At 45.8% G+C, this 13,892-nt stretch overlaps 1 protein-coding gene across 2 annotated transcripts; it reads right to left on the bottom strand.

The window, feature by feature from the left end:
- Window positions 1–3,056: 3,056 nt before the first annotated feature.
- Window positions 3,057–5,953, bottom strand: ARMCX6 (armadillo repeat containing X-linked 6). 2 transcript variants are annotated; one of them, XM_045290601.1, is made up of 4 exons: window positions 5,861–5,953; window positions 5,438–5,529; window positions 5,045–5,142; window positions 3,057–4,750 (listed from the first exon to the last, which is right to left on the bottom strand). In XM_045290601.1, the coding sequence occupies exon 4, from the start codon at window positions 4,603–4,605 to the stop codon at window positions 3,670–3,672; it is 936 nt and encodes a 311-aa protein (XP_045146536.1). In that variant the 5' UTR covers window positions 4,606–4,750; window positions 5,045–5,142; window positions 5,438–5,529; window positions 5,861–5,953; the 3' UTR covers window positions 3,057–3,669. The 2 variants fall into 2 exon arrangements, with proteins under 2 accessions (XP_045146536.1, XP_004711258.1); XM_004711201.2 differs by lacking the exon at window positions 5,045–5,142.
- Between the last annotated feature and the right edge of the window lie 7,939 nt (window positions 5,954–13,892).

The following is a 13,892-nucleotide window of genomic DNA, read 5'->3' as shown; positions in this document are numbered from 1 at the left end:
GTGCTTCTAATTTAACTGTTTATTTCTTGTGTATTTATCTGTATATGATTGTATATTTATCTGTATATGATTTAAGATTGTATATTTATCTGTATATGATTTAACATTTCATTTCTTGTTATATATTAATTATCTTTATAAATAAATATATTATATTATCAAGAATTTGGTTTTATCTCTCTAGAGAACCCTGTCTAACACAGGTATTATTACTGATGTCAGATGGATTGCGACTGAAAGCAGAGAACACCAGAAAGATATGTACTTGTGTTTTATTGACTATGCCAAAGCATCCAACTGTGTGGATCGTGACAAATTCTGGATAACCTAGAGAATGGGAATTCCAGAGCACTTCATGGCGCTCCTGTGGAACTTGTACACGGATCAAGATGCAGTTGCGTGAACAGAACAAGGGAATATTGCATAGTTTTAAAATCAGGAAAGGTGTGTGTCAGTGATAGATCCTCTCATCATATTTATTCAACCTGTAGCCTGAGAACATAATCAGAGAAGCTAGATGATATGAAGAAGAATGTAGTATCCGGATTGGAGGAAGGCTTATTAACAACCTGTGATATGCAGATAACACAACCTTTCTTGTTGAAAGCAAGGAGGACTTGAGGCACTTGCTGATGAAGATCAAGGATTGCAGCCTTCAGCATGGATTACAACTCAATGTAAAGAAAACAAACATCCTCACACCTGGACCAACAAGTAACTTCATGATAAACAAAGATTGAAGTTGTTAAGAAGAGTTTCTTCTCGCTTGGATCAACAATTGATGTTCATGGAGGCAGCAGTCAGGAAATCACATGGTGCATTGCATTGGGCAAGTCTGCTGCGCAAGACCACTTTAAAGTGTTGGAAAGTAAGAACATCGCTTTGAGGACTAAGTTGCGCCTGACTCAAGCCATGGTCATTTCAATTGCCTCACACGCATGTGAAAGTTGGATACTGAATAAGGACGACTGAAGGAGAATCGATGCCTTTGAATAATGGTGCTGAAGAATACTGAAAGTACCATGGACTGCCAAAAGAACAAACAAATTTGCCTTGGAAAAGGTACAGCCGGAATGCACATTAAGGCAAGAATGCCAAGATTGTCTCATGTACTTTGGACACATTGTCAGGAGAGGCCAGTCCTTGGAGGACATCATGCTTGATAAAGTGGAGGGGCAGCAAACAAAAAGGAAGGCCCTCAACAAGATGGCTTGACACAGTGGGTGCCACAATGGGCTCAAACATAAAAACAATTGTGAGAGTGGAACAGGACCAGACAGTGTTTCATTCTGTTGTAAACAGGTTAGCTACGAGTCAGAACTAACTTGCTGGCACCTAACAGCAATAGCATAGACTACGATTGTTTCAAAATGGTCCATGTTCATTCATTTCAGCTCACTATTGCCTAGGATATTGATCTTTATGTGTTCCATACAGGGGAATTTTGTGATTGATGATTTTTTTTTACTTTGAATTTGGTGTGTGTGTGTGTGTGTGTGTGTGGAGGGCATCTTTCAGTCCTTAGAGCCTGTACATGTTTTAAACAAGCCCTGAGTGGAAGGCATGTTCCCATTTGCCCTCCATGCTCAGCTCACAGCCATTGAGTTGATGTTGACTCCTAGTGATCCCACAGGACGGGGCAGAACTGCTCCTGTGAGTTTCCAAGACTGTCATTCTTCACAGGAGTAGAAAGCCCCACCTTTCCCCTGTGTGGCAGCTGACAGTTTTGAACGGCTGCCTTGTGGATAGCAGCTGAATGTATAACCACTATGCCTCCAGGGTTCCCCGTTGCTCCCCATACCTGCAAAGAATTCATTGGAAACTGGGCACATACCAAGCAAAACAACCATTCAAGGGATGAGGAAAGAATAAAAGTGTGCTTACATACACAGAGAGTGTTGTCAGGAGGGCAGTGCCAATCAAGAAGGAAGAGAGTTTTCTAGAAGAAGCTACACCATGGAGACACTTTGATGCTGGCAATCTTCCTTATAACAAAGCTGCTGGAGAGAGAAAGTGTCCGAGACCCTCCCTTTGTCAGAAGTTAGTTGTAGCACTAAATCTCCAAATGCCTTGGGTATCATGGACAACTGCCCGTAGCAGCACTCAAGTGGGTATTTGGTGTTATGCAGAGGAATGGGGAGGTGTGCTTCAATTACAAAGCACAAGCCAGTAGAAAGGAAAAATTTCTGTTCTTTCGTGTTGAGATAAAAGACACTGGTAAGTATTGGGAAAGCAGGCTTCTATGGAAAAGTGGGTGTTGGATATGTTTGCAGCAGGGGTGAAATGAGCTGCATAGATTCATGGTGGAGTTCCATACAAGTGTTCCCTTTTCTGGCATGGTGCTGAGAATGTAGATGAAGGGGATGAAGGTGTCTCAGAGGAAGGTGCAGGCCACAGCCATGCTAATTTCCTAAGCGTCTGCCTTACTATCCCCCTAGGGAGTTACTTGGGGTTTCATGATCTCCACCCTAGGTCTCACCAAAGCGACAGGGAAGAGAATAGAAAGAGGATTCCCCCAAAGGTAGAAGAAGCCAACACTTCTCATTCTGCTAGGGATTTATGTGGAGGACCTCACAGAAGGGACGGGAGTTGAAACCGAGTTTAACTGTTGCTTTGCTCAAGAGCTAGAAATATACACAGTCGGCTTTCAGTCAATGGCAACCACTATTGTTATATTAAGAGCACGCAGATGCCTGACAGGGGGTTCCCTCCACCTGAAGGATGGGGAGAGAAGCCGCAAACATGCTGACCTTAGTCTCTAGGCCCCAGTTTAGCAAGGAATGAGGGACATGCACCCTGGCTGAAGGATTTTTCTGTGCCAGGCACTGGGCTGGTTGCTTCCTGTACATTCCATCTTCATCTCCCCAGGCCTGGACCCAGCCCCTTGTTGAAGCCTTTGCTGAGCAGGGCAGCTCGCTTTGGCCTCTGCTTCGCATAAGCACCATTGAGCATGTATGCATCTGTCAGGGAGCCAATGCCCCAGCTGATTCACATTTCGCGTGTGTTGTTGTCTTTCTCTTCATGCAGACTGTCAACTCAAGGACAGGGACCATGTCTCTCTCTTTGTGTGCCAAACAAAGCACACAACTTTATTGATGATACACACAAATGATGGCTTGGGTGGGTGGGTGGGGTGAAGTCAATACAATCAACAGAAGGGGTGTGTGACTAGGCTTTGGATGAATAGTCAGCTCGCAAAGAAGAAAGAGTACATTTCAAAAGAGTTCTATGTGAACAGCAACAAATACACTTGCAGCACAAGCTCGGGTAGGCGTCCGGTCTCCACAGGCCAGTCCAGCTTGAACAGGGAGGGCACCACAGGCAACCGCACTGCTCTGTGCCACTGTGCTAGTATGCTCTTTCCCCACAGCTGGCAGCCGCGAGGAGCCCCTCCCCACCAGGAGGAGGCTGCGAGGCAGGGGTGTGCAGTGCACATTGCCTGCAGGCTGGGACGCCAAGCTCTGGGGGAACCTCTGCTGGTCAGTGAGAGTGTGTGGTCCCCGCTTTGGCAACTGTCACTTCCACCCAGTGAATGGGGTGATTAGCTAAGGCTGGTCCTTCTACAGCACCCAATGCAGAGCCCCTGGATGAGAACACAGGTAGGTGCGCTTGGGTTCACCAAACGGGTTTTGGCTGGATTTGGTCACTTTCTGCTTGAGACAAGGCCATTTAAGGGCCCAGGGCATCCAGGAGACTCTCCGTGTTTCCATTTCTGATAAAGAGGGGCAAGGATGACAGCAGCCCGTGGGCCTCGAGCCACTCCCCTGCCAAGGCTGGCGTTTCAGACAAATTCATTAGCTGTTTCAGAACCTGAGCCTTAGCACAGCCACTTTCCTCTGATAGGAAAGGAAACCTCATGTCTGAAACGGATTTGGCAAGCATGTGACTAATAGCTGTCATGCTTATTAACAAATTTAATCCTGCCTGCTGCAGAAATGAGGTGTAGCCACGAGACACAGTCTCGAGGCACACTTGGCTGATGTACATCTTAATCTGGCCCTGCTTTTCAGCACTTAGGTTCACATTCTCCGGTACACAGAAAGTCTTCTCCTCAACAGTGGGGTTGGGAGTGAGGAACGTGTTCCCAGCAGTGGAGAAGCTGGCCAGAGGACTGCTGATATCCTGGCTACGTGAGAAGCCAGCATCCTTGGGCTGAGAAAACAACACTTTTATCTCAATGAGAGGACTCTTGGAGAGGTCAAGGGTACAGCTGGTGTTTTTAAAGCTTAGAGCCCCCCAAGCATTTTTGTGTCCATAGGGGAATGGACGGCGTCGTGTTGGGTGTGCCCGGTTGGCCTTGCCCCCACCTGATCTCCTGGCTTCATTGCCATCTGGAGCCCCGGGATCAGTCCAATCCCCATCATCACTCCAGGGCCGAGCTGTAGATGGGAAATCAAACCACATCTCGGACTCATCCTCTTCTGATTCATCATCTTCATCCCATTCTTCCTCTTCCTCTTCCTCCTCCTCCTCTTCCTCCTCCTCATCCTCCTCCGACTGGTCATCGTCCTCTCTTCCAATGGTCAGTTTGTACATGCAATAGCAGGCACCCGCCCCAATCATTAGTCCTGCTGCCATCCAACCCACCTCCCTAGCCCGACTCATACTTCAGTGTCTGCAAGCCTTGAGGCAGGCCAGGTCGGTCACCTTGCTCAGTCCCAGTGACGAGGGCTCTAGAGTCAAAATGGGCGGTGGTGGTGGGTGTTAGTCTTCAATGTTTCTCAGGTTCCTTATGTCTCTTAGGATGCATCTAGGGATGGAGACGAGTATGAGGGTTATGTGTCTCACCAAGCAGGCAGGTTGGGGGGTCTCAGTGAGGAAGGTCAATGATTAGCAAACTATTTCTGTGCCCCTTTCTGTCGACCCACTATCCATCCCCTGAGTCCAATGTTTTCTTTTCCAGGCCCCACAGAGAAGGGCATGAGTTTGGGTCCTGTTAAAGTGAGTATGAGACTGAGAGGGAGAGGCCTACTCTCAAGTAGTCAGTTTCCTCCTCCACCATATCCCCACCCCCAAAGAGTCACAGATAGTTCCCCCTGCTCACCTTTGGCAGCAAAGTTAAGTAAATTCCTTCTTCCTTTATGCTCAGTTGTCAGTTCAGCAGAAGGGCAGATGGAAAGACCAAAAGGTGGCAGTGGAGAACTGAAAATGCAGTGCATGGATCAGCACTGAAGACACTGCAGGCTCCAAGAGCTGCTTTCTTGAATTCCTGACCCTGAGTTTAAATCTTTCCCACACCCTCCAGACTTTCTTAAAGCGTGTTTTCCAGGTCCCCTCCTAGTCCGCCATTTCCCCTGCAAAGGCCGCCACACCCCTTTCCTTGAACTGAAATGGGAGGGGGATGGAGAAAGCAGGGGCCGGGAGAGGGCGACTCAGACCTGGCCCGCACAGATCTTAAGCCCGCCACCCCCACCCAAGCATCCCGGGCTAATCCCACCTTTACAGCGATCTGTAAGGTTCCTGGGCAGTTTGCTCCTTTCCTTGCCACAATTTCAGTCACGACCTACACGGGAGAACAGACCTCCAAACCTGCAGAGAAACAAGAAGCAGAGGGGGAATGCTGGCTGCTTGGTAGACGATGGACCAAGACAGGCATGGGACACGGGTGTCCAGATTGGGGAATCTTTCCTCCGAGTCTACACAACCTCCGTCCATTCTCCCCTACCCAAAGCCCGCCAGTTTTCTTCAGTAAAACAAGAGGACAAGAGGGGCAGGCAGGCGGGATGGAGGGGTGGGGGGTGCGGGGTGGGGGGGAGGGTATTCAGAAAGTAGGCTAGGAAGAGGCACAACCTGACCGGTCCAAAAAACCCCTCACAAAATCCCTGCCCCGCGGCGCTCTTGCGCCCCCCATCATCCTCACCTCCCTCAAAGCAGTTGACAGGGACTGCAGGATCTGGGCGAGTTTCCTCCTCCCTTCACCCTGCCAGCAGAGTAGAAGTGGGGCCAGTACCCTGGCGGAGGCGACGCGCAGGACTTCAGCTCTAAGCTGCCCTTGGTCACGTGACGACCACGTCACCAGTGAGCTCTGGGCCCCCAATTTCCACTCCCACTAGCAGTGCGGCAGGCGCCAGCCCGCCTGGTATCTTCCCCCATTCCGCTGGCCCCCCGCACTCTTTTTCCTCTTTAATAATACCAGAGACCAGATGGGGCTTTGCCTCCCTGCCTTTCTCCAATTACAGGAAAGGAGACCCAGCCGCGTCCGGGTTAAGCGCTTGGCAGTTGTGCAAAAGGTTGTCAGTTGGAACCCACTTGGCAGCTCCGCGGGAGAAAGACAGGGCAATTTGATCTTCAGGTTACAGCCCAGGGAACCTGATGGGGCGGTTCGGCTGTGCCACACGGGGTCACCATGAGTCTGAATCATTCAATGGTCCCCAACAATGACAGCATCTTTTCCTTATATTTCTTGGCGATTTCTTTCCTTGGCTCTGAAACTTCTGCCTCCAGTGTCCTTAATTTCTATCCCTTCTTCCATGTAGTCTTTGCACCAAAATGGGGGAGGGGGTTAGAAAAGGAAGCCCAAAGAGTAATGAGAGTTTTATTAATAGTTTTCATGCATTTAGGTTCTATTGCGTGGTGACTCTCAGGCTACACTGTTTTTGTAAGCAGCGAATACTACGAAGCTATTGTCTCTTGGAAAAAGAATTTAGAGCTTTTAAAATGAAAGGTATACAAGAGAAGCATGATTTTCCAGTTAATTGAAAGTCTGCATTGATTTGGTTAAGCAAATTTGTATCACAATGAAAATAGTTTCTACAGGCTTTATAGGGAATAGTAGCTTTTACACATTGTGCTAAGCGTCTTCTTTTTTTAAGTCTTACAAACAAAAACAGTGTGCTTTCGATATGATTTATAAATTGCTAAGTGAGTCCATAGATCAGCATTCTAATTGTGACCATTTTAGAGAAGTAAACCACTATCCCTTTCCTTCCTGTCTGAACTCACAGTACCCCATGTCAGCCAGCTGAGATCTTCCTAGAAGAAAATTGCTGGTTGGATTCTACTCTGACTTCAAAGGGCAGATTTTAGGCAGCTCTCTAACTGCAGGTGGATCTTGTTGTTGTTGCTTTTATTGAGTCAATTCTGACTCACTGGAAACCCCAACTGTGCAGAGTAAACGGCTTCACAGCATTTTTAACGGCTGTGCTTGAGGATTAGTTGGAAATCACTCAAGAGGCTTCAGAAAAAATGACCTGGCAATCGGTTCCTAAAAGACCACAGTCCTGAAAATCCCCTGGAGCACGCCGCCACTGAGTCTGAATTAATTCCATGGCAACCACCTACCACAGTCTTAACAGCAGTAAATGGACAGGTCTCTCTTCTGCTGTACCGCTGCCTGCTTTCAAACTGCTGATTGTGATGACTAATGCAGAACCTTATAGATTACTGACGCCATCGATTAGCAACTTCATCGATTCACCTGCTTTCTCTTCTCACTACCACCAGTCTTGACTCATAGCAACCCTATAGGACAGGGTGGAAGTGCCACTATGTCACCATCACCAGAGCTCCTGGTTGCTTTCTCTTCCAAAGACCAATCCCACTGCCAGTCAATTCTGACTCACTGTGACCCTATAGGACCAGTGAGTACTGCTCCTGTGGGTCTGCAGGTTATAACTCTGTATGAGAATAGAAAGCCCTGTCTTTCTCCTGCGGAGCAGACGGTAGTTTTGAATTGCTGATCTCGCAGTGAGCAGTCCAACACGTAACCGCTGTGCTACCGGGCTCCAGGGCTTTATTTACAATCTGTTCAGAAGTTTTCATGGTGCAACTCATAAATCATCCAGAAATTTGAGAATTCCCTAATTTTCCACGGGAGTGGGGGTCAGGGGCTAGCAATGACAGAACTGTCTTTCTAGCATGGCAATAGTGAGCTATCTCCAGGATCTGTTACTCGAGTTCTGTAACAGTGGCTAGGTTCCTGGGTATGCAAACTGTTTGTACCCTTCGTGACTATTCCAATGGAATCATTGAGTGCTTGAATGCACTCAGAGGCACGGCGCCTGCTTCAATAAGATCACAGCTATTGAAAATTCTCCATTGTGCAGTTCTATTCTGAAGCATGTGGCGGGGTCGTCATGAGTCAGAACTGACTCGGCAGCAACTGTTTTGTTATTGTTGTGTGTTTGTATTTTTAGTGTTCAGTACTCTGCCATGGAGATGGTGGTGAGGGCTTATTTATGGGTGACTGTGAATCACTGCGACACCCTTTGGATACCCTGATCATTTCCCATTCAAATAGAAGGATGGTCCACAGGATCCCAAGCAGTCACCAGGAAAAAGAGGCCCTTTCATTCCCTGCTTTCTGTTCCAATTTCTCTGCGCCACCCACATGAGCCCCTCAGCGTAATCGCAGACCAGGGACAATGTATGCAGAAGTCAGTCCCCAGACATCCACCTGTCCCTGTGGGGGAGTCATACTCTAAATATAGACCCTGCAGGCAGCCTCTTTCTTAGAACGCTGAAATATGACACCCTGGCAGGAAGCTCCCCCTTTGAGGGGCCCCTGGCTGAGGGAGGCCCTTTCCCAAGGCCAGGCAGAGTCCACAGAGTTTTGCTAGTGAATATTCAGAAGTCCAGCATGTGTCCCCACTTTCTGGTTTGCCCCCACGTTTTCTAATCCACATTCATGAGCAAAGATCATATATCCCTAGCTCCTAGATGACTACCACATTTGTGCCATCATCATTCTTTACATCACCCTTTAAGTCTATTTATGAAGACTTAGGAGCACAAATTACAGATTTAGCTGTTCATCATCCACCCCACCCCCCACATTATTCAGCCTACACCCCACCTTAAGTATAGCCTACCTAGGATCTTGTACATAAGAACAGCCTTCCATAAAGCCTATTGTGCTAAAGAATCCTCTCTGCCAAGGGACCAGGGATGGGAACGGCCTTGTTGTCAGAGCACATTATAGGGCAGACTACTGCAGGTGTGGTTAGGTCCAACTGTGACACCTTGTCATTTGATTTCCTTCTTGATCCACTGTATAATCGTTCCAGTTTTAATAGTCCTTCCTTTTTTTCCTATGGAAGTTTTTCTCTGTTTCGTTTTGTCATTATTGTGCCATTTGTTTGTGTTTTGTTTTTATTTTGTATGTTTTCCTGTGTGTGAAACCCAGGAAAGGTAAACCTATGCAGATAATAACTGGGACAAGGCGGGGCGGTGGGGGTGGGTGTTGGCTGGGAAATGGAGAGCTAACAATAATGATTACAAGGAAGAAGAAATGTCCTGGACATCATAGTGGTGATGTTTGCACAATTCTCTCTCATTTTAAAAATTCACAAATCATTTTATTGGGGGCTCTTACATATATTGTAACAGTCCATATGTCCATTATATTCAGCGGATATGTGCAAATATTGCCGTCAACAATTCCAAACAGTATCTTTCGTCTTGAACCCCTTGGGTTGCATAACTCTTCTGAACCATTGAAATGTATGGTATGTGAATTGGATGTCGGTGGAACTGTTAAAAACAAATAAACGACTTAATTTTAAACTTTGAGTTGAATACATTCAATGGTTCATTTGTGATGCTCATAAAAACATTGGTGGTTGGCGGACAGAGATCACCGGCCTCTTTTTCAGGTAGATGATTTATTGTGGTCAACATGGTGTTGAGTATGTAACTTTGTATTTGGGTTAAATTGTCCTTGTTTACCTTTGTAATCGTGCCCTCACGGTGTAAACCCAACATGAATGCTAGTCCCGCATCAAAGAAAAGAAAAATAGCCTCAAATGAAAATAAAGTGGAAATAATAAAGTGATTGGAAAGAAGTGCAGTAGCATCAGTCATAGTCATCGGACAAGCGATAGGCCACAATGGGTCAATGATCCGGAAAAAAAAATTCAGAGGATAAAGTGAGAATAACGGAGCATGGGACAGGCTCTGCCCTGAAGCAAGATACACTAATGACTAAGCAACACAGTGGTTTAATTATTGAAATGGAAAGGCTATTGATAAGTTGGTTAGATGTTCAAAATCAGCATAATAGGCTTATTAGCCCTACTTTAGTGCAACACAAGGCTGGAAGCCTTTTCAATGATTTCAAAGCTGCATGCGCAGCCAGTGAAGAAGATTTGTGATGAAAAATGCGTTGCCAGTAGGGGTTGGATCAATCTTTTCAGAGTGAGGATAAATGTACATAATATTAAAATATAAGGCGAAGCTGTGAGTGCAGAAGTAAGTGCTTTGAGGAATTTTCTTGAATTGTTGGGGAAAAAAATTATTTACCAGGGCAGTTACTTGCCAGACCAAATATTTAATGTAGATGTGACTGACTTATTTTTGAAAATACATGAAAGGACTTACATTTCGACAGTGAAGGGCAGGGAATTTCACCAGTGCATAAGGCATCCAAGGCTGGACAGGTTAATTTTATTTCTTAGGAGTCACGCGTTTGGGGATTTCAAGCTCAAGCCTTTGTGTATAGCTTCCTACATCTGAGGGCACGTTGCCTAAGCATGATGGCATGTCTTCCTGGTACTTGGAAGGTAAACACAAAAGCTTGGGTTACAATGGCCATCTTTGAAAATCGCATCTTGTACCATTTGGTCTCTACTGATGAGGACTCTTGTTTGGCCAGGACAATTCCTTTCAAGGAATTTCAAGAAAATGTTCCTTGTGCTTGACAACGCATTCAGAAAGCCAATCACTTCAGATGATCGTCACCCCAGTGTGAAGATCGTATTTTACACACACACACATACACACACACACACAGAATGAGAGAAAGTACACAGCTCTCTCTTCAGTGTAGTACTATATGTAGTTACTTTCCTTGGTATGGAATCATTATTGTCCTGTACTTATTATGTTTAAGATGTTTTAAATCTAGTTTCTATCTAAAACACCTGAAACTCCATGGGCAAGACAGACAACCCTCTCAATTCTTTCACCTCTTTGTCATTCTGATCCACGATTCCTACCTATCAACCTGGGAACTGATTGTTTAAAATGATTTTACTCACTATTATAATCTACTAACATTTATTTAGGACCATATAGAGGGTTGTGCTTTGACCCAAGGTCATTTGGCTTCCCTTACAGGATTCCACAATGTTTCCTCTCTAGTTCAGGGTCTTGTTGTCAGTGTGGCATGACCAATCCCCGGTTTTGTCTATACATTGAGAACAAATGCCTTTTTAAAGGAAAGATTCTCATGCTTCAACCCATGCGCCTCTGCATTTTTGTTCTGTCCGTCGGCCATGAGGTAGAATACATTCCCACAGGAGTTCCAGCTGAATAATTTGCCCCAAGAAATACAACTCTCAGGGGTTACTGGAGCTTTCTTTCAGACATTCAGCCTATTCTTCCTATGTAGGTAAGCTGCTACTTAGAAAGCTACATCTTCAGAAAATTGCTTGGTGAGCCTGTGATCAGAGAGATGACAATTGGTTCACCCCGAGAAGTAGCTTTCAGCTAAGAAAGCTTGAAGCCCTTTAAAACATCATGGAGATGGCTCTGGCAATGAGCGAAATGTTCCATTTATCTTCGCCAAGAGTTCTCCCTCAGAGAGTGTTTGAGATAGAAACGACTACTAACATTTTCCTCTGATTTTTGCTCTTTTTTCTATGTTTAAACAAGCCGTTCACACAGTACTGCTCTAAACACAGACAGTTGATTTGGTTTCTGTTTACTAACAGGTAGCAATTTCTTTCTTACTTATGTCCCTAGTCTACAGTCTCTTGATTTACTCCCATATTGTTTGTAGACTTTAAAAATTATACACAGGCAACAGCCTTATATTCAAAGTATTAGGAAACATCATACGGGAGACTTCATGTTCTGGCATTCTTTTTTTTTCTTCCATGCCTTTATTTATTATTATGTTTTAATCGTTTTATTAGGGGCTCATACAACTCTTATCACAATCCATACATACATCAATTGTGTAAAGCACATTTGTACACTCATTGCCCTCATCATTCTCAAAACATTTGCTCTCCACCTAAGCCCCTGGCATCAGGTCCTCATTTTTCCCCCTCCCTCCCCGCCCCCCCATGAGCCCTTGATAATTTATAAATTATTATTTTGTCATATCGTGCTCCGTCTGACGTTTCCCTTCATCCACCTCCCTGCTGTCCATCCCCCAGGGAGGAGGTCACATGTAGATCCTTGTAATCAGTTCCCCCTTTCCAACCCACCCTCCCTCTATGCTCCCAGTATCGCCACTCACACCACTGGTCCTGAAGGGATCATCCGCCCTGGATTCCCTGTGTTTCCAGTTCCTATCTGTGCCAGTGTACATCCTCCAGTCCAGCCAGACTTGCCAGGTAGAATCGGATCATGATAGCGGGGGGAGGGGGGGAGGAAGCATTTAGGAACTAGAGGAAAGTTGTATTTTTCATCGTGGCTACATCGCACCCTGACTGGCTCATCTCCTCCCGTAGACCCCTCTGCAAGGGGATCTCCAGTGGCCTACAAATGGGCTTTGGGTCTCCACTCCGCACTCCCCCCCCTCATTCACTATGGTAAGATTTTTGTTCTGATGATGCCGGATACCTGATCCCTTCGACACCTTGTGAGCGCACAGGCTGGTGTGCTACTTCCATGTGGACTTTGTTACTTTTGAGCTAGATGGCCGCTTGTTTACCTTCAAGCTTTTAAGACCCCAGACGCTATATCTTTTGATAGCGGGTCACCATCAGCTTTCTTCGCCACATTTGCTTATACACCCATTTGTCTTCAGTGATCGTAAGGCATCAAAGAACAAAAAAAATCATATCATTGTGTGCTCACCTCCATGATATGATCACTGAAGACAAATGGGCTGTGACATTCTTGTATTATTTCTTCCACTAAAAAAGTTAAACCACTGTTTATAAGGGTATCATTCAGGTCATCCAATAAGTCAATGGAAGGGTCTCGTTCAAACTGTTGATGTAGAGTTCAGTCAATTTTATCTTGGTCCCAGTGTTTGTCTAATATCGACTTCTTTTAAAGGTGATACCCTCAATTTTTTGTACCCAAGTATATTTTGTAATGTTTCTTACAACCAGTTTGTCAGTGTATGTGCCTTTTTTTCCTATGGACACCTACCAAGAAGTTGTGGTTTCCCCCCCACCTTTTCTGGGTTTCTGGATTCAGAGGGCTCTGGGCCTTTTCCTTGATAAGAGATGCTGGTGAAAGCATCTTTTCTATTTCTGAGACTGGCCTAGCCAAAAGATGCATACATTCTCAGACCCTGATTAGCTCCTCCAGGGTTGGGTTACATGCTGGGGCCTTGAAAATATCAAGGTTTCTTGAAGTGGGGTGTGCTCCCTGAAAAGTGAAAAACTGTGGAAGGTTTTGGAGGCCATCACCCAACATCAATCTCCCACTCGCCCCCTTTCCCCACTCAAATGAAAATCACTTTGTCTTTTTTTCTCATAAAAAGAATGCAGACTGGGAACAGGAGCGTGGGCAGGCAAAAAACCAAACCAAACCAAAACAAAAGAAAGAGAAAAAAAGGAGAAGAAAAACCACATTCTCACTCCTTGGCCTCCTCCTCTGATGGCTTTTGTTCATTTCGGATTTAGGCGTAGATTTCAGAGGAAGTGGTAAATATTAATAGCTGGAAGGAGAGGAGATAGAAGGATAGTCTACTGTCCCAGGAGCCTAGGAAGGACGAGGCAAAATCTCAACACAAAAAAAAGTACAAGTAGCCTGGAACCCCAGGGGAAGATGTTGTTCCTTTCTGGCAGTCAGAGAAAGGCAACTACAACTAAGGGGAGATGGGAAGAGAGAAGAGGAAGGAAAGAAGTGACAAGGCCGGGGTCGGGGAAGAAAAGGAGGGGGGCGGGCCCTCTTCTGCCGCACTGCTGGTGGGAGGGGAAATTAGGGACCCGAGTTGGTGAATGACGTAGCTCTCACGTGACCAAGAGCTGACGTGTGCAGAAGTCCTT

Source organism: Echinops telfairi, unplaced genomic scaffold, assembly GCF_000313985.2.
Source record: "Echinops telfairi isolate 266 unplaced genomic scaffold, ASM31398v2 ScPeMD7_44;HRSCAF=162, whole genome shotgun sequence".
NCBI classification, from domain to species: Eukaryota; Metazoa; Chordata; class Mammalia; order Afrosoricida; family Tenrecidae; genus Echinops; species Echinops telfairi.
Note: the sequence above shows the minus strand (reverse complement) of the source record. Positions and strands in the feature narration are given on the sequence as shown.

Excerpts from the sequence above, each read along its gene's own strand:
- ARMCX6 (XM_045290601.1), bottom strand. The coding sequence starts at position 4,605 with ATGAGTCGGGCTAGGGAGGTGGGTTGGATGGCAGCAGGACTAATGATT.